The sequence below is a fragment of the Nomascus leucogenys genome, chromosome 12 (genome assembly GCF_006542625.1).
Source record: "Nomascus leucogenys isolate Asia chromosome 12, Asia_NLE_v1, whole genome shotgun sequence".
Classification (NCBI taxonomy): Eukaryota; Metazoa; Chordata; class Mammalia; order Primates; family Hylobatidae; genus Nomascus; species Nomascus leucogenys.
Genome location: NC_044392.1, coordinates 50,306,554 through 50,327,239, shown reverse-complemented (window position 1 = coordinate 50,327,239; position 20,686 = coordinate 50,306,554). Strand labels below are relative to the sequence as shown.

Genomic DNA, 20,686 nt, shown 5'->3' with positions numbered 1-20,686 from the left:
CCAACATGGTGAAACCTCATCTCTACTAAAAATACAAAATTTAGCTGGGCATGGTGGCACATGCCTGTAGTCCCAGCTACTTTGGAGGCTGAGGCAGGAGAATGGCTTGAACCTAGGAGGGTGAGGTTGCAGTGAGCCGAGATCATGCCACTGCCCTCCAGCCTGGGTAGCAGAGTGAGACTCCGTCTCAAAAATAAAAAAATAAAAGGCTGGGTTCCGTGGCTCATGCCTATAATTCCAGCACTTTGGGAAGCCGAGGTGGGCGGATCACCTGAGGTCAAGAGTTTGGGACCAGCCTGGCCAACATGGTGAAACTCTGTCTCTACTAAAAATACAAAAATTAGCTGGGTGTGGTGGTGGGTGCCTGTAATCCCAGCTACTCAGGAGGCTGAGGAAGGAGAATCACTTAACTTGGGAAGCAGAGGTTACAGTGAGCTGAGATCACACCACTGCACTCCAGCCTGGGTGACAGAATGAGACTCGGTCTCAATAAATAAATAAATAAATAAATAAATAAATAAATAAAAGCAGTGTGGGACTTGGAGGCTGAAGAGGTGGACATGCATGAACAGTGGAGGCAGTGTGTGTGGCTGCCTTTCCCCTGTATTCCACTGAGAGGGAGCCCAAATCTGCCTCGCCTGCATTGAGGGATGAAGAAAACACTGAGAGGCAGCTGAGAAACATGGATGCTAGTTCCAACTCCATGGCCTTGGGAAGTCACTCAGACTACTTGAGTCAGTAATGAAAAGGTAGTAGATTAGAGGCTGGGCGCAGTAGCTCACACCTGTAATCCCAACACTTTGGGAGGCCAAGGCGGGCAAATCACAAGGTCAGGAGTTCAAGACCAGACTGGCCAAAATGGTGAAACCCCGTCTCTACTAAAAATACAAAAATTAGCTGGGCATGGTGGTGCATGCCTGTATCCCAGCTACTTAGGAGGCTGAGGCAGGAGAATCGCTTGAACCAGGGAGTCGGAGGTTGCAATGAGCCGAGATCACGCCATTGCACTCCAACCTGGGCGACAGAGTGAGACTCCGTCTCAAAAAAAAAAAAGAAAAGAAAAGGTGGTAGATTAGATCCTCTCTAGGATTTCCTCCAACTCTGCAATTCTAAAATGTACAACATGGGGAAGGAAGGTGATCAGTACATCTGTAAACAACTGCAATCCGGTCCTGAAGTTGAACAAAACAAAACCTAGGGAGAGGAATGAGTTTGTAGCAGGTTTCAATGCAGCGATTGTGAACGCATCACACACACACTCCTCACAGGCAAGGACTTCGCTTCTGCCATGTGACTGATCCTCTGTTGGTCTTCTCCAAATTCAGAGTTCAGCCTGGCAGGCCAGCCAGGAGTTCCTTGGAGAGATTTGGCATGAGGAAACAGGAGGCCTCACACTTCCTTCAGTTCCCCCTAAATCTGCTGGGCAGGTAGCCAGAAGAAACTCTGAAGGGTACAGAAAGCCGAGGGCCCGGGGGACCCTGGCTGTAGAGCTGCAGTACCGTGTTTACCCAGCCTAACTGCGGTCACCCAGTCTCCTGCATGTGTCTGAGGTCAGCCTCGGCGGCTCCCCTGAGTAGGTATCTACCTGAGGCTCTTCCCCTGATGCTACCTGCATACCAATTCCACCCAGGAACCTGGCGTCCTCAGGAGGCTGCACTTCCCAAGTGGGTTGAGACAGCCCCTTGATACGTGGGGCTGGAGCCAGAGACCTCAAGGGGTCACGAGGGGGCTCGAGACGCTCAGTGGCTGCTGGCGCCCTCTTGTGGCCATTTTGGGGATTAGCAAGAAAAGTTTCAGAAGCGAGCCAAGATCGGAATGCTTAAGGAGGTAAGTAATAAACAACAGTAACAGTTACCATATAACAATACTTATTGTTAAATATTAGATAACATTGTGACATTTCTACTTAACGGTGCTGTGCCCAGAACTCTTCTAAGTGCTGTATATGCACTGTATTTATTTAATTCTCACAACAACCTGTAACGTAAACACTATTAAGTGTCTGTTGATGATGAGGAAACTGCGCACAGAATAGTTGCCCAAGGTCACACAGAAGACCAGAATCCCGACTCTGAGAAGTCTGGCTCTAGAAGCTTTGCTTTTAGCCACCATGCTGAGACTGAGTTCCATTTTGGAGTTGTCAGGTGAAATACAGGACACACTGTTAAACTATAATTTCAGATAAACAAAAAATAATAATTACAGGCGGTGGCTCATGCCTGTAATCCCAGCACTTTGGGAGTCCAAGGCAGGCGGATCACGAGGTCAGGAGTTCGAGACCAGCCTGGCCAACATGGTGAAACCCTATCTCTACTAAAAATACAAAAAATTAGCCAGGCATGATGGCAGGCGCCTATAATCCCAGCTACTCGGGAGGCAGAGGCAGGAGAATCGCTTGAACTCGGGAGGCGGAGCTTGCAGTGAGCCAAGATAATGCCACTGCACTCCAGCCTGGGCAACAGAGCGAGACTCTGCCTCAAAAAAACAAAATGTTTCCTTCCTTCCTTCCTTCCTTCCGTCCGTCCGTCCGTCCGTCCGTCCTTCCTTCCTTCCTCCCTCCCTCCCTTCCTTCCTTCCTTTTCTTCCCTCTGTGGCCCAGGCTGGAGTACACTCGGCTCGCTGCAGGCTCCCTGCGTCCCCCTGCCCTGGCCTGCGAGCTGCCTGGGATTGCCGGGGCGCGCCACCATCCCTCCCTGGTTTTTCTCCTTTGGCTGGAGGCGCGGTTTCGCCATGTCAGCCAGGCTGCTCTCCAGCTCCTGACCTTCGGTGGTCTGCCCGCCTCGGCCTCTAGAGGTGCTGGGACTGCAGACGGAGGCTCGCTCACTCGGTGCTCGGTGTTGCCCGGGCTGCAGTGCGGTGGCGTGGTCTTGGCTCGCTGCAGCCTCCGCCTCCCAGCCGCCTGCCTTGGCCTCCCAAGGTGCTGGGATTGCAGCCTCTGCCCGGCCGCCGCCCCGTCTGGGAGGTGGGGAGCGTCTCTGCCTGGCCGCCCATTGTCTGGGTTATGAGGAGCTCCTCTGCCCGGCTGCCCCGTCTGGGTTATGAGGAGCTCCTCTGCCCAGCCGCCACCCCGTCTAGGAAATGAGGAACGTCTCTGCCTGGCCGCCCATCGTGTGGGATGTGAGGAGCGCCCCTGCCCGGCCGCCCATCGTCTGGGATCTGAGGAGCGCCTCTGCCCGGCCTCCCCGTCTGGGAAGTGAGGAGCGCCTCTGCCCGGCCGCCCCGTCTGGGAAGTGAGGAGCGCCTCTGCCCGGCTGCCCATCGTCTGGGAAGTGAGGAGCGCCTCTGCCCGGCCGCCCCGTCTGGGAAGTGAGGAGCGCCTCTGCCCGGCCACCACCCCGTCTAAGAAGTGAGGAGCGTCTCTGCCCGGCCTCCCAGTCTGGGAAGAAGTGAGGAGCGCCTCTGCCCGGCCTCCCCATCTGGGAAGTGAGGAGCACCTCTGCCCGGCCACCCCATCTGGGAAGTGAGGAGCGCCTCTGCCCGGCCGCCCCGTCTGGGAAGTGAGGAGCGCCTCTGCGTGGCCACCCCATCTGGGAAGTGAGGAGCGCCTCTGCCCGGCCACCCCGTCTGGGATGTGAGGAGCGCCTCTGCCTGGCCGCCCCGTCTGGGAAGTGAGGAGCGCCTCTGCCCGGCCACCCATCGTCTGGGATGTGACGAGCGCCTCTGCCCGGCCACCCATCGTCTGGGATGTGAGGAGCGCCTCTGCCCGGCTGCCACCCCATCCGGGAAGTAAGGAGCGTCTCTGCCCGACCACCCTGTCTGGGAAGAAGTGAGGAGCGCCTCTGCCCGGCCGCCCCGTCTGGGATGTGAGGAGCGCCTCTGCCCGGCTGCCCCGTCTGGGAGGTCTACCACAGAGGCCAGAAGCAATGTGGGGGCTGGACGTGGTGGCTCACGCCTGTAGTCCCAGTACTCTGGGAGGCTGAGGCGGGTTGATCACTTGAGGCTAGGAGTTCGAGACCAGCCTGGCCAACATGGCGAAACATATGAAAAATACAACTGACAAACCAACCAACCAACCAAGCGACAACAAAACAGGTCTACCCTGGAGTCATACTCTAATTTTTTCTATTTTCCTCCCTTTCTGATCCTTTATCCCACTTTCTTTTTCTTCCTCTTCCTTCTCCTTCTTCTTTGTCAAATAGAGGATTGAGTTATTATCATTGATCCATACAAAGTCCCTCTCTCATTTATTTTCTTTAATTCCCACCCCCCATTTCTATTCCCCGTCTTCCCATGTGCAACCTTCCTAATATGTTTGATATGCATCTTTTTGTTTGTATGTACTTTTAGAAAATGTTTATTGTTTTGTGTGCAAAAAAAAAAATTAAAAAAAATGTTAGTATATTTAATGAAATATTTGGGTCGTACTTGTACCAACAAATGATTCCTCATTTACATGAAATTCTAATTAAGCTGCACGTCCTGTATATTTATTCATTTAATCTAACACCCCTACTTTACAAGGCACTTTTCTCTGCCACATGCAATTACACAGATTACTTTTTTTTTTTTTCGAGATGGGGTCTCACTCTGTCGCCCAGGCTGGAGTGCAATGGCATTATCTTGGCTCACTGCAAGCTCTGCCTCCCAGGTTCAAGTGATTCTCCTGCCTCAGCCTCCCGACTAGCTGGGATTACAGGCGTGCGCCACCATGCCTGGCTAATTTTTTGTATTTTTAGTAGAGACGGGGTTTCACTGTGTTAGCCAAGGCTGTTCTCCATCTCCTGCCTCCTGATCCACCCGCCTCGGCCTTACAAAGTGCTGGGGTTACAGGTGTGAGCCACCATGCCTGGCCACATTACCTTATTTATTTATTTATTTATTTATTTATTTATTTTTGTTAGTTCAATAGTTTTTGGGGACAAGGTGGTGTTTGGTTACATGGATAAGTTCTTTAGTGGACACATTACTTCATTTAATCATCCCAGGAAACCTGTCCTTGGAGGCCCCAGCATGTCCCACAGCCTCCGTCTCTCTCAATCCTCCCATTTAGAGAGCTGAAAGGACTAGTGAAGCTTATAGAACATAGGTAGCACAGCCAGGTATTGAACCCTCATGCTCCAGTTCTGACACAGGTGCATGTTTTCCACTTTAACAGGAGAGAAAAGTGAGGAGCAGTGATTACCGCCACAGAAATATCCTTTCATGGCGTGTCCTCCAGCATGGTCTACTCAGTGTGGTGGAGCCACTGCAGATCCCTCCTCCAGGGATGTAGGAATCCCATTGAAGGCCTTCCTGAGTTGGGAGAGAGGCAAAGGAGTAAGTGGAGGCAGGGCTCTAGCTCCTGTGCCCCGTCCCTACCCAGGCTCTCCAGGGAGGCAGGAAAGAGACTGTGTTTAGACCTGAGGGAGCCAGCTGTGAGGCTGGAGCAGCTGCTGCATGGCGGGGCGGGGGCTCTGCAGTTCTGTTCACCTGCTGCTCTGTGCAGAGACAGCCTCAAGCCCAGCTGCTGGGGTTGCATCACCTGCAGCTAAAACAGCCACAGGGCCTAGGCTGCCAAAAGGCAACAGAAGCAATCTAAGAAACCAGGCGAGGGAGCCTCCCCCATCTCCCTGTTGCCTTTTGGGAGCAGAGAGCTTCCCTCTGAAGGTAACACCCTTTGCATTTTTCTCTCTTGACTCTGTTCATCAGCTTCCACTCCCAAACTTGTGCCCTTCCTTCTCCACAGATAAAAACAATCCCTGGGCACTCTCCACCTAGGCCAGCTGGCTCTAGTAAGGCAGCAGTCAAGGGAGTTTCTGGGCTAGGACCCCCTCTGGGGTGCAGGCTGGGGTGCCCTGCTGGTATGTGCCCCAACAGGTTTTTCCCTATCAGCCTTGAAATCAGCCTGCAGCCTGTCTGACCTGCCTCCCAGGGAGCTGGAGCCAGAGGCAGAGCCAGGTCAGAAGCTGGACTTTGAGACTAGGCCTCTGTGGTCCCACCTGGACCCACAGGGAAGGCAGTGCATAAAGCCTCCTGTGTTTGAGGCTGAGCCGCTGAGAGGCTGAGTAGAGTTCACTCACATGGGTTGAGGCCCAGTTCCTGGGAGAAGAGCATCTTCCCCCCACTGCAGCCCCAGCTGACAAGCAACCCTCAATTCCTGCCTATACAGCTGCCTACCTGCTCGGCTGCCTTTCACCCTAGGAGCCACAGGCTGGAATCTCTAGGTCAGCAGGTGCAATCTCTTAGCTGATGTGAGCAAGAGTTCTTGCAAGTACGTGGATGGCTGGACAGGAAAGGAGGCACTCTCATGTTGGAAAAGGAAGGTGTCTGCATGTGGGACTCTGTACAGCCCAGTCCTCTCCCACGTCTGGGAGGGGCCAGAGTCAGACAACTGCTGGGTTGGTTCCTAAGAGAGGTCATCTGACTGGCTGTTCAGCCTAGGCTGCACATGCCCCCGCTTTCCTCTACCAGGCCACACCAGAGCCGGAGCTGGTGCTCACACAGGCAAGCTACCAGGCCACAACGACGACACCCACCTCGCCTCTCACACCTCTGAGTAAGTACTGGGCCCACGGCCCCATGCCAGGAGGCCTTGTTGAGTGCTTGGGGGAGGGAGAAATGTGTTTTCCTTTTCCAACATGAGAGTGCCTCCTTTCCTGTCCAGCCATCCACGTACTTGCAAGAACTCTTGCTCACATCAGCTAAGAGATTGCACCTGCTGACCTAGAGATTCCAGCCTGTGGCTCCTAGGGTGAAAGGCAGCCGAGCAGGTAGGCAGCTGTATAGGCAGGAATTGAGGGTTGCTTGTCAGCTGGGGCTGCAGTGGGGGGAAGACGCTATTTGGAGTTGTCTCCCACGCTGCGTGGTTAATCCTGCCACCTCACCTCAGCTCCCCTGCACTGCCCCGGGAGACTGCAGCCAGGCCCGGGAAGGAGGGCCATGGACCTCAGAAGGGAGGCATCTACCGCAGACCAAGGCCTGAGGAGCCTTGATGCTGACCCTGGCATCAGGGAGGGTTGGCGCCTGGTCCAGGAGCATCCCGCATCAATCCCCACTTCCTAAAGGAGCGGGGAGAGGTGGGGAAGGTGGGGGCTCCCCTCTTACCTCACCATTTCAGCTCCAGTTCTGGCTCCAAGCCTAAGCAGGTTGATCTTTTTTCCTGCAGCAAGGAAAGGAACAGGTGACTGGAACCCAGGCTCCAGGGTCTTGGGGGCATCATAAGGAGTCCCTGAAGGGCCAGGAAATTCAGCTCTGTGGGCTCCTGTTTGCTTCCCCAGGGCAGCCAGTAGCACCATGTCTGTGACTGGCGGGAAGATGGCACCATCCCTCACCCAGGAGATCCTCAGCCACCTGGGCCTGGCCAGCAAGGTAGGGGTTGTTGGGATTTTAGAGATCACTTTTAATATCTCAGCTCAGGCTGTGAGAGGACAGGCCCTGAGGTTATGTTGAGGAGGGGTAGGCAGCCTGGCCGTGGCTCTTGTCGACCACCCCGTGCTCCCGCAGACTGCAGCGTGGGGGACCCTGGGCACCCTCAGGACCTTCCTGAACTTCAGCGTGGACAAGGATGCACAGAGGCTACTGAGGGCCATTACTGGCCAAGGTGAGCCCCTTTCCCCCGGCACTTGAGACTGCCCTTTAGAGCCAATCTGTAGACCAAGGAGGAGCCAGGAAGGAGGAACTAGTGATGTTGGAGAAATGTTTGTGGAACGCCTTTATTCTTTATTTTTTTGAGACGGAGTCTTGCTCTGTCGCCCAGGCTGGAGTGCAGTGGCACAATCTCGGCTCACTGCAAGCTCCGCCTCCCGGGGTCACGCCATTCTCCTGCCTCAGCCTCTCCGAGTAGCTGGGACTACAGGCGCCCGCCACCACGCCTGGCTAATTTTTTTGTATTTTTAGTAGAGATGGGGTTTCACCGTGGTCTCGATCTCCTGACCTCGTGATCCACCTGCCTCGGCCTCCCAAAGTACTGGGATTACAAGCGTGAGCCACCGCGCCCGGCCCAGAACGCCTTTATTCTTGTATGACAGGCACCACAGTAGGTGTGTCAAACCCGTTCTCACAACACCCCTGTGAGGCAAGGCTTATTATTTCCATTTTCCAGATGAGGAAACTGGGGCTCAGGGAGATTAAGAGGCTTGCCCAAGGTCACTCAGCTCATGACAGAGGTGGTATTCTCATCTAGGTCAGCCGATCCCCTCAAGTCATATATTTTTTTTTACCACCACACCAGGCCACCTTTGCCTTGGTCTGGGTCAGATTTGCATGCCGTTTTGACATTTTATTTGCAACTTCTTTTGAGATAAAATGGAAGTGGGGGTGATACAGCCCCTGCTCCTTTCCTTCCTAGCCCTCTCCTGGAGCGCCTTCCCTCCTCCAAGGAGTAGGAGCATCCCACTATGTAAAGACCCTGCTCACAGCACAGCCCTTATCTTGGTTCAGGAGTGGACCGCAGTGCCATTGTGGACGTGCTGACCAACCGGAGCAGAGCGCAAAGGCAGCTCATCTCACGAAACTTCCAGGAGCGTACCCAACAGGTGAAGCCATGCTGACCTCCCACAGCAGTGGACTGGGGTGAGAAACGCCCTGGAGGACTCGAGAGACAGCAACAGCTGCTGAGGCCAGCCCCTGCTTCCTGGCTAAACAGGCCTGAGATGAAAACCAGCCAAATCTTCCCAAACCTCCCCACACTTCTGGGGCCCTGCCCCTCACCCCCTTCCCTCTGCTGTGGGGACCATTGATTGTAGGACCTGATGAAGTCTCTACGGGCAGCGATTTCTGGCAACCTGGAGAGGATCGTGATAGCTCTGCTGCAGCCGGCAGCCCAGCTTGACGCCCAGGAATTGAGGACAGCTCTGAAGGTAGCAGGAGGGCAGATTTGCTGGGGTGTCTGGGGAAGGGAGAAGGCTGTCAGCCTTGCTTTTGCAAGACGAGAGTCCCCCTCTCGTCGTCCCATATTGTTCCTTAGAAGGAGAAGCAGCCAGCGTCTGCCCCTCTGTCTGCAATCCTAATGACATGGCCAGTCTGAGACTAGACTCCCAATTTCTTGTAGGCCTCAGAGTCTGCTGTGGATGTGGCCATTGAAATTCTTGCCACTCGATCCCCACCCCAGCTGCAGGAGTGCCTGGCAGTCTACAAACACGGTAAAAATATAGAGGGAGGGGTCCCAGGTGCTGGAGAAGGGGCTGTAGGACAGTCCGCTCCTCTCCTGTACTCCCCATAGGTGAGCTATCTGGCAACCTGGCTGCCTAAGTTCTATTCCCTTGGGGTCTTTCCTCTTGCCCCCACCAGTGCCTCAGTCTCTCAGGGGAGACAGCCAGATGTGATCATTGAAAAAAGAGAAGCGGGCCAGGCGTGGTGACTCATGCCTGTCATCCCAACACTTTGGGAGGCTGAGGTGGGCAGGTCACTTGAGCCCAGGAGTTCAAGACCAGTCACAGGCAACACAGGAAAACCCCATCTGTGCTAAAAATTCAAAAAAACCAGCTGGTCATGGTGGTGTGCGCCTGTGGTCTCAGCTACTCAGGAGTTTGAGGTGGGAGGATCACCCCAGCTTGGGAAGTTGAGGCTGCAGTGAGCTGAGATCGTGCCACTGCCACTGCACGCCAGCCTAGGTGACAGGAGTGAGAGCATCTCTCTCTCTCTCTCTCTCTCTCTCTCTCATCACCACACACACACACACACACACACACACAAATAAAGAGAAAGAAGCAATGATTAACCATCTTAATCTGGAGCTCCAAGGCAGATTCCAAAGTGACAGTCCCAAAGGTGCTCATGTCACCTTCCCAGCCCCTTGCCATCCCTGCCATCACACCACATTCCAAGCTGAACCCAGCCGTGCTGCAGCCTGAGGGAAAGGTGGGAATCTGCCCTCTGAGTCATGGGTGTCACCTTTCATGCCCCTGATGGCTGGCCTTGCTTGGCTACAAGTGTCTCACCCACTAATTTGTGGCTTTTTCCCATCCTCATCTTACCACCCCTTCCCCCACCCCCACCTCTTTTTCTTGCTTTCCCCAATTTTCCTTTGATGTCTAATCTTGGCCTACGTTCTTCTTCTGAGACAAGGTCTTGCCCTGTAGCCTAGATTGTGCAGTGATTTGATCATGGCTCACTGCAGCCTTGACCCTCCTGGGCTCAATCAATCCTCCCACCTCAGCCTCCTAAGTAGCTGGGACTACAGGTGTGCCACCACCATGCCCAGCTAAATTTTGTATTTTTTGTAGAGATGGGGTTTCGATGTGTTGTCGAGGCTGGTCTCGAACTTCTGAGCTCAAGCCATCTCCTGCCTCAGACTCTGAAAGTGCTGGGATTACAGGCATGAGCCACCGCCCCGGCCGTGGCCTATGTTCTTAATCCCTCTCCTACCTTCCTTCCTTCTTGCATCTGTTTCTCTTGACTCTTTCCTTTTCTCCCTTTCCTGCTCTTTTCCTTCTTCATATCCCACCTCTCATATCAATTTTCCTTACCTCCAACGAGGGTGCCAGGTCCTAGCCATCTTGTGTTATAATATGGGTTTCCCTAGCTCTTCTTCACTGCCTGGCCCCAACTCTAATAATGGTTGCCTCCTGCCCAGCAGGTTGGTGCTTGGTGATGAAGCCACTGCACACCTCACAACTTAGAGATGTTTTTAGAGTGGCCGTGATGGTACTTGTGCCTTACATCCTGGGAACCAGCAGCCATCAAGCTATTCCAAGCAGGGGCTAGCAGGGCTGGCAGGGCATAGCGGGTCAGGTATTTGGCAGGTCCTGGGGATATCTACACTAGGAAAACTCAGGAGGATTCAGAGAGCTCCTCACCCCACCCCAGAATTCCAGGTGGAGGCTGTGGATGACATCACGTCTGAGACCAGTGGCATCTTGCAGGACCTGCTCTTGGCCCTGGCCAAGGTGAGGAGGACTGACCTGCAAGGAAGGGAGTCATATTCACCAGGCGAGGAGACACGCTGGAGCAGGGAGCATTGCTGTCCCGTAATGGACAAGAGAGGGCTTTAGGGGAGACCAGGCTTCGCTTGTTGGTCGAGATAAAAAGGTGCCCTTCAAAGAGCCCTCTAAGAACAGTTTCTCCTCCCAGGGGGACCGTGACAGCTACTCTGGAATCATTGACTATAATCTGGCAGGACAAGATGTCCAGGTGAGCAGGGGGTTTTGGAGTGTGCACAGCCGCCATGCACGTAAGATGCCTTCCTCCACCATATCTTAGAGCCGGTGACCTACGTGCCCATTTGTCCCGCAAACCCGTCCCTGCCTTGGAGAGGGAGTTCTCAGTTATGTGGTAGGGGCAGGAGGTGTCAGGGAGCGTCATAGCTGAAGACTTTTCACTCATCTAGCCTCTGACTCCTGAGCTCATCAACCGACATATTCTCCTCTCATGAGCGTTTGGGGGCAGAAAGCCTCGTCAGACGTTTTGGGGATTATTTAATCCTCGGGTACCAGGATTTTTCCAAATCAGTGAATAGAGCTGTGAGGCTGTAAGGGCAGAGCCCTCTCTTAGCCCTATTTCTTTCTTAAAAAATAAAAAACATTAAATAAAAACACATAAATAAAAACAACTAGTAGGCCAGGCATGGTGGCTTATACCTGTAATCCCAGCACTTTGGGAGGCTGAAACAGGAGGATCACTTGAGCCCAGGAGTCCAAGACCAGCCTAGGCAACATAATGAGACTCTGTCTCCACAAAATATTTTAAAAAATTAGCTGCACCTGTAGTTCCACCTAGCTAGGAGGCTGAGGTGGGAGGATTGCTTGAGCCTGGGAAGTTGAGGCTAAGGTAAGCCCTGGTCATGCCACTGCACTCCAGCCTGGGTGACAGAGAGAGACCCCATCTCTCTCTCTCTCTCTCTCTCTCTCACACACACACACACGCACACACACAAACCTAGTTTATGAGTTAAAATAAATTTTCTGGCTGGTTGTGGTGGCTCATGCCTATAATCCCAACAATTTGGGAGACCGAGGCAGGTGGATTACTTGAGGTCAGGAGTTCAAAACCAGCCTAGCCAACATGGTGAAACCCCATCTCTACTAAAAATACAAAAATTAGCTGGGCATGATGGTGAGTGCCAGTAATCCCAGCTACTCAGGAGGCTGAGGCTGGAGAATCGCTTGAACCTGGGAGGCAGAGGTTGCGGTGAGCTGGGATCACACCATTTCACTCCAGCCTGGGTGACAGAATGAGAGTCCATCTCAAAAAAAAAAAAAAAAATCCTTTTCCACCCTCAATCCCACTTCCATCATGATGATGATAGATTCTGGAACATCATACCCGTGGCTCCCTAGGCCCCCACCAATGATCCTGATTCACTCCTCCCTGACTCATTCTTCCCTCCTAGGCACTGCAGCGGGCAGAAGGACCTAGCAGAGAGGAAACATGGGTCCCAGTCTTCACCCAGCGAAATCCTGAACACCTCATCCGAGGTACATACAAGCCTTCTTGTCTCCCTAGCTTGCTCTAATGATGAGTGGGCTGAGGAAGGTTGGGGGAAGGCCCATCCTTTCCAGAGATAATTAATCCCCCATCCATCTTTCTAACTGCCTCCTACACACACAAGTGTTTGATCAGTACCAGCAGAGCACTGGGCAAGAGCTGGAGGAGGCTGTCCAGAACCGTTTCCATGGAGATGCCCAGGTGGCTCTGCTCAGCCTAGGTAGGGGCCTGCTCAGGATTTGTGAAGTAAGTCTCTCTTGGGATGGGAGATTGTGGCCCTAGTTGTGAACCTCCATCCTTCCATCTTTGTTTCCAGCTTCGGTGATCAAGAACACACCGCTGTACTTTGCTGACAAACTTCATCAAGCCCTCCAGGTGAGAAGGGCACTCCTTTCCCTCCCCAGAACAGAAACTGGGGAGGAGAGAGGAAGTCTCAGCTTGCTGCTAATGTAACCATCCTATATACACCGTCTAAACCTCAAGCTGCTCTCCTTCCCAGGGCTTGCACACCAGGGCTTACCCACCAGGGCTTACACAGGGGTGGAGGAATGAGCTGTGGTGAGAACTAACTTAGTTGGCTCCCAGGGGCCCTGAAACTAACATTTTGGCCTTGTTAATGTCTAGGTGGCCAAATAGAGATATGAATCTGCTCTGTAAGACAGTGCCTTGTGCAGGCTTAGTTGTTGCCAGAGTGATGGTGATAACACTAGCAAGAATAATGACAAGGGCTGGCATTTTGCAGGTGCTGATTGTGTGCCACAGCCTATCCTGAGCAGGGCACACATATTTCGATCAATCCTCACAACCATATCCATCCGTATCTTATAGATGAAAAAACTGAAGCCCAGAGAAGTTAAGTACCTTGCTTGAGGTCATGTAGCTAGTAAGTTATACAGTCTCCCTACACAACACTTCACGATGTAAGATATTGACCATCCTGTGTCCACTCCTTGTCAGCTATAACATAAGTGCTCTTAGCACCCAAGGCCCCCTTTCTCCACACTGGTCAGATTTTGTTCCACATTATCCATACTTTTTTTTTTTTTTTTTTTTTTGAGACGGAGTTTTGCTCTTGTTGCCCAGGCTGGAGTGCAGTGGCACAATCTCAGCTCATGGCAACCTCTGCCTCCTGGATTCAAGCGATTCTCCTGCCTCAACCTCCCAAATAGCTGGGATTACAGGTGCCCGCCACCACATCATCCTAATTGTTTGTACTTTTAGCAGATGCGGTTTCACCATGTTGGTCAGGCTGGTCTCAAACTCCTGACCTCAGGTCATCAAGCTGTCTCGGCCTCCCGAAGTGCTAGGATTACAGGCGTGAGCCACTGCGCCCAGCCCATATTATCCATACTTAAACTGCTGACTGTGGCTTGAGTGGTTCCACCAATAGAATCCAGTCATTCTGTTGATTGAATTAGGTCTCCTATTAGTAGAACTGTCCCCCAAAATCTATAAATAAAAAGTTCAGTAAGGGCGCAGTGGCTCACACCTGTAATCCCAGCACTTTGGGAGGCCAAGGTGGATGGATCACTTGAGGTCAGGAGTTCGAGACCAGCCTGGCCAATGTGGTGAAACCCTGTCTCTACTAAAAATACAAAAATTAGCCAGGCATGGTGGCGGGCACCTGTAATCCCAGCTACTTGGGAGTCTGAGGCAGGAGAATTGCTTGAACCTGGGAGGCGGAGGCTGTAGTTTACCGAGATCATGCCACTGCACTCCAGCCTGGGTGACACAGTCAGACTAAAAAAGTAGTTATCATTTTGGCAGATGGAATAGCTTTCTGTAGACTGGTTGAGAAGCCATCATGCCATGTTGATGATTGCCCAAAAGTTAGTAAATATAAGCAATTGTTCTGTCATCTAGAGATTTCTATCTTGACAGTAGATTATTATACTTGCCCAATAAAGCCTGTATTATTATAATGAGTCAACACTAAGATTCATTTGAAGAGTTGTACTTATCTGTCCAAATTCCTGTCATAAATACAAACTATCCCAGCAGTAGATGATTTTGTAGTGTATTTGGATTACAAGACCCACACTCTTGAGTGTAGATGAAAGATTTATCTTAGAAGTAGTAGTCAGGGGCCAAGCATGGTGGCTCACGCCTGTAATCCTAGCACTTTGGGAGGCTAAGGTGGGAGGATCGCTTGAGGTCAGGAGTTCAAGACCAACTTAGGCGACATAGCAAGACCTCGTCTCTACAAAAATAAGAAGAAAATTAGCCAGGCATGGTGGCACCTGCCTCTAGTCCCAACTACTCAGGAGGATGTGGTGGGAGGATTGCTTGAGCCCATGAATTAGAAGTTACAGTGAGCTGTGATTGTTCCACTGCTGCACTTCAGCCTGGGTAACAGAGCAAGACCCTGTCTCAAAAAAAAAAAAAAAAAAAGAAGTGGTAGTCAGAAAATAACATAGGCCCATTTTTCTGAAATTTTTTTTTTTTTTTTTTTTTTTTTTTTTTTTTTTTGAGACAGAGTCTGGCTCTGTTGCCTAGGCTGGAGTGCAGTGGCGTGATCTCAGCTCACTGCAACCTTCACCTTCTCGGTTCAAGTGATTCTCCGGCCTCTGTGTCCTAAGTAGCTGGGATTACAGGCGTGGGCCACCACATCTGGCTAATTCTGAATTGTTTTTAAAAAGGAAAAACTCGAGCCGGGCACTGTGGCGCATGCCTGTAATCCCAGGACTTTGGTAGGCCAAGGCGGGTGGATTATTTGAGGCCAGGAGTTCAAGACCAGCCTGGCCAACATGGTGAAACCCCATTTCTACTAAAAATACAAAAATTAGCCAGGGGGTAGTGGTGAGCACCTGTAATCTCAGCTACTTGGGAGGCTGAAGCAGGAGAATCGCCTGAGCCTGGGAGGCAGAGGTTGCGGTAAGCCGAGATGATGCCACTGCACTCCACTCTGGGTGACAAAGTGAGACCTGCCTCAAAAAAAATAAACAGGCCAGGAGCGGTGGCTCACGCCTGTAATCCCAGCACTTTGGGAGGCCAAGGCGGGCAGATCACGAGGTCAGGAGATTGAGACCATCCTGGCTAACAAGGTGAAACCCTGTCTCTACTGAAAATACAGAAATTAGCCGGGCATGGTGGTGGGCGCCTGTAGTCCCAGCTACTCTGGAGGCTAAGGCAGGAGAATGGCTTGAACCCAGGAGGCAGAGCTTGCAGTGAGCCGAGATCGCGCCACTGCACTCCAGCCTGGGCGACAGAGTGACGCTCCATCTCAAAAAAAAATAAATAAATAAATAAACGAACAAATAAAAAATAAAAAGGAAAAAATCATGATACATCTGTATTATTCTTTTATTTTTATTTTTATTTTTTTAGATCGAGTCTCGCTCTGTCACCCAGGCTGGAGCGCAATGGTGCGATCTTGGCTCACTGCAACCTTCGCCTCCCGAGTTCAAGCGATTCTTCTGCCTCAGCCTCCCGAGTAGCTGGGATTACAGGCGCTCACCACCACGCCTGGCTAATTTTTGTGTTTTTAGTAGAGACGGAGTTTCACCATGTTGGTCAGGCTGGTCCTTAACTCCTGACCTGGTGATCCACGCGCCTCAGCCTCCCAAAGTGCTGGGATTACAGGCCTGAGCCAAGATGCCCGGCCTTCTTCTTCTTTTTTTTTTTTTCTTGTGAGATGGAGTCTCACTCTGTCGCTAGGCTGGAGTGCAGTGGCACGATCTCGGCTCACTGCATCCTCCACCTCTCGGGTTTGAGCAATTCTCCTGCCTCACCCTCCCGAGTAGCTGGAACTATAGTTGCCCGCCACCACATCCGGCTAATTTTTTTGTTTTTAGTAGAAACAGGGTTTCACCATGTTGGCCAGGCTGGTGGCAAACTTTTTTTTTTTCCTGTTTTAGGATGGAGGCTTGCTCTGTCATCCAGGCTGGAGTGCAATGGCGCGATCTTGGCTCACTGCAACCTCTGCCTCCTGGGTTCCAGCAATTCTCCCGCCTCAGCCTCCCGAGTAGCTGAGATTACAGGCGCCCGCACCACGCCCGGCTAATTTTTGTATTTTTAGTAGAGACAGGGTTTCACCATGTTGACCAGGCTGGTCTCAAACTCCTGGCCTCAGGTGATCCACCAGCCTCAGTCTTCCAAAGTGCTGGGATTACAGGCGTGAGCCACTGCGTCCAGCCTGTATTATTCTTTTATGAGAGAGATGTAGATATACGAAAACATAGACTGTGAAGAATATCTATTCAGAAAAACAACCTTCAGAAAATCAGCAATGGCTGATTCAGGACAAATTTCGACCAATCTGTAGTAAAAATTAATGTTCCTGATGAAGATCCTAGGGCCATATGCAATGCCAGGTATATGATTAAATACTATAATTAAGCCAGGCATGGTGGCTCATGCCTGTAATCCCAGCACTTTGGGAGGCCAAGGCAGGTGAATCACCCGAGGTCAGGAGTTCGAGACCAGCCTGACCAACATGGTGAAACCCCGTCTCTACTAAGTATACAAAAAGTAGCTAGGTGTGGTAGTGTGCACCTGTATTTCCAGGTATTCGGGAGGCTGAGACAGGAGAATTGCTTGAACCTGGGAGGCAGAGGTTACAATGACCTGAGATCGCACCACTGCACCCCAGCCTGGGTAACAGAGTGAGACTCCATCTAAAAAAAAAAAAAAAAAAATATATATATATATATATATATATATATATATATATATTTAAGGCTAGGTGCAGTGGCTCACACCTGTAATCCCAGCACTTTCAGAGGCTGAAACGAGCCTATCACTTGAGGTCAGGAGTTTGAGACCAGCCTGGCCAACATGGTAAAACCCCATCTGTACTAAAAATTAAAAAATTAGCTGGGCGTTCGGCACGCGCTGTAGCCCCAGCTACTTGGGAGGCTGAGGCAGGAGACTTGCTTGAACCCGGGAGGGGGAGGTTGCAGTGAGCTGAAATCACGCCACTGCATTCCACTCTGGGTGACAGAGCGAGAAAAAAGAATACTTGTACAACAATGAGAGTATTCAGTTAATGAGTGACTCTTGCCCAATTCTGTAACTTTAGAGTAACAAGCATTGGAAGAAGAGAAGAATGGATACTGGGTAGCAATTGGCAATCTTTATGACAATACAAAACTAATGATGCATACAAGTTAAAATGAAGTAGACATTAGGTCCACTGACAATTAGGTAATGAGTCTAAATGAATTGGAGCATCCTGTTTTACTTCATTTTCTTTTGTTTTGTCAAAGGAGTTTATGATCTGTTGGGATGCCCTAAGTATGTGTTGTAGGCAGTTCTGGGAAGAGTCTTGTGAGTAAAGTGACTCAGGAAACTCTGAAAATGAGGATATGAGGAATTGATGACAACACTGGTGCACAGAAAAAAAAAACAGGAATTTTACAATTAAAAGTTTTTATTTAGAAATCTCTCATAACAACACATTAGTTAGTATAATCAATTATAATTCAGGATTTTGATGACTTGTACCTGTGTTATTTCTTTTCTTTTTTTGAGACGGTGTCTCGCTCTGTCCCAGGCTGGAGTGCAGTGGTGTGATCTCAGCTTACTGCAACCTCCGCCTCCCAGGTTCAAGCAATTCTTCTACCCCACCCTCCTGAGTAGCTGGGATTATAGGCGCCCACCACCACACCTGGCTAATTTTTGTAGTTTTAGTAGAGACGGGGTTTCACCATGTTGGCCAGGCTGGTCTCGAACTCCTGACCATAAATGATCTGCTTGCCTTGGCCTCTCAAAGTTCTAGGATTACAGGCATGAGCCACCACACCTGGCCTGTTATTTCTTTTTTCTTTATTTTTTATTTATTTTTTTTGAGACAGAGTTTTTCTCTTCTTGCCCAGGCTGGAGTGCAGTGGCGTGATCTTGGCTCACTGCAACCTCCACCTCCTGGGTTCAAGCAATTCTCCTGCCTCAGCCTCCCAAGTAGCTGGGATTACAGGTGTCCACCACCATGCCCGGCTTATTTTTGTATTTTTAGTAGAGATGGGGTTTCATCATTTTGGTCAGGCTGGTCTCGAACTCCTGACCTCAGATGATCCATGCGCCTCGTCCTCCCAAAGTGCTGGGATTACAGGCATGAGCCACTGTGCTTGGCCTGTTATTTCTAAACTGAATCTTTCATTACTTTCTTTAGTCAAAAAACAGGCCTGCTGCATGTACAGGAGGAAGATAGCAATGTTGCAGCCTAAGGGTCCAGCTGGAGAAACTAATATGCAGAGATGGGGCTGTGAGATGGCCCTATTGGGTTGGAATCAGAACCAGAAGTCACACAACCTTGATCCCTATCAGAGCCCCATCAGCTCAGTATAGGGATAGGGCAGGTATATCCTCCTTGGATATTCACTTAAAAGTTAAAAGCAGTTTTCCTGGTTTTCATGCTGGCAGTCTTTATATGCACCAAATCTTTTCTAGCGTTCCTGGTGTACCTATCTTTGGAGCTGCTCACCACCAAATTCTGGAGGTCCACAGCTCTAAGCTAATGGTAGGGGCAGGAAAGACATGTGGAAGGAAATACTCAAGCTGCCCCCACAGAGACTGATCTTTCCTGCTGCGTCATCTTCCATGAGGATGGACAAAGATAACTTTTGTCCCGAGATAATGTATAATGTACACTCTTATCCCTTGACTCCCACCTTGCCTCCCCTTCCTACAATAACCCTCCATGCAATTCAACCCCTACTCTCAGTGAGACTCTCACTAACTACCCCCCATCTCTTTCCTCCCCTACTAGGAAACTGAGCCCAATTACCAAGTCCTGATTCGCATCCTTATCTCTCGATGTGAGACCAACCTTCTGAGTATCAGAGCTGAGTTCAAGAAGAAATTTGGGAAGTCCCTCTACTCTTCTCTCCAGGTGAAACTTGGCTACTTCTTAGCCTGGAGCCTCAGGCCTTCACTCCTCACCTCCACCCTCACTCCCTGCACACAGCTGAGCATATTCTTGCCCCATAGAAAACCCAGTAGTTAGCCAGGCGCAGTGGCTCATGCCTGTAATCCCAGCACTTTGGGAGGCTGAGGCGGGCGAATCACGAGGTCAGGAATTTGAGACCAGCCTGACCAACATGGTGAAACCCCGTCTCTACTAAAAATACAAAAATTAGCCAGGCATAGTGGCGTGCACCTGTAATCCCAGCTACTCAGGAGGCTGAGGCAGGAGAGTCGCTTGTACCCAGAAGGCAGAGGTTGCAGTGAGCCAAGGTCGTGCCACTGCACTCCAGCCTGGGTGACAGGGCGAGACTCTGTCTTAAAAAAAAAAAAAAAAAAAGAAAAGAAAACCCAGGAGTCTTTGGTTAATGTAGTGCAAGACTCTGAGCTCCCGGCAGGACCCTTCCCTTCCAGATGAACTGTGATGGACCAGCCCAAAGGAGGGGAGAGAGTACTTGGGCCATAGTGGTGGTGGATCTTTCTAACACTGAATTCCCTTGTCTGCAGGATGTAGTGAAAGGGGATTGCCAGTCAGCCCTCCTGGCCTTGTGCAGGGCTGAAGACATGTGAGACTTCCCTGCCCCACCCACCCCACATGATATCCGAGGATCTGAGATTTCCGTGTTTGGCTGAACCCGGGAGACCAGCTGGGCCTCCAAGTAGAATAACCCCTCACCGAGCACCACATTCGCTAGCTTCTTGTTGAGGCTGGAACTGTTTCTTTAAAATCTCTTAATTTTCCCATCTCAAAATTATATCTGTACCTGGGTCATCCAGCTCCTTCTTGGGTGTGGGGAAATGAGTTGTCTTTGATAGTTTCTGCCTCACTCATCCCTCCTGCCTCACTCATCCCTCATACCCTGGCCAGAACATCTCACTGATACTTGAATTCTTTTGGCAAACTTCACTGTTGTTTGTGTTCCCTGATTGAAGGTTGGGTGGAGCAGGACATGGACCGGGAAGAGGCATTGGAGTTGGAGGTGCCTTTGATGTGCACTTGGCTATTCAGCAGGAATCCTGTTTTGCCTTAGTGCTACAGTAATCAACACCCAGGTCTCCCTCTCCAGGTCTTCCCTCACCCTCATTCTCCAGGAAACTTCAGGCAAAATAATTGAGAAACAGGCATTAGAACAAGGTGAGAAATAGAGGGAGCAAAGGACCATCTGTATGAACTGGGAAGCAAGCGGAGGGCCAAGCTACCCTCCCCAGCCTGGGAATTCTTGGGTTAGTGGAGAGCACAACCCTCAAATTCATGTGTCCAAGCAGAGATTTGGAAACCCACCTCCCATGAGAGCACTACTTCCCATAGAAAACAAAAACAAAAACAAAAAGTCAGGCTTTGGTTCCCCCTGCAGGCTATATTAGAAATGACACGTAGCTAGGCGCAGTGGCTCCGCCTTTAATTCCAGCACTTCGGCAGGCCAAGGCAGGCGGATTACCTGAG

At 51.0% G+C, this 20,686-nt stretch overlaps 1 protein-coding gene across 1 annotated transcript; it reads left to right on the top strand.

Annotated features, from left to right (window-relative positions):
• The first annotated feature begins 6,371 nt into the window (after positions 1–6,371).
• Positions 6,372–20,573, top strand: ANXA9 (annexin A9). Its single transcript, XM_030824605.1, has 14 exons — positions 6,372–6,475; positions 6,584–6,689; positions 7,197–7,287; positions 7,423–7,519; positions 8,359–8,453; positions 8,664–8,777; positions 8,969–9,059; positions 10,726–10,805; positions 10,990–11,049; positions 12,248–12,332; positions 12,467–12,562; positions 12,659–12,717; positions 19,049–19,171; positions 19,750–20,573. Exons 3-14 carry the CDS (start codon positions 7,213–7,215, stop codon positions 19,810–19,812), a joined length of 1,038 nt encoding a protein of 345 aa, XP_030680465.1. The 5' UTR covers positions 6,372–6,475; positions 6,584–6,689; positions 7,197–7,212; the 3' UTR covers positions 19,813–20,573.
• The last annotated feature ends 113 nt before the right edge of the window (positions 20,574–20,686 follow it).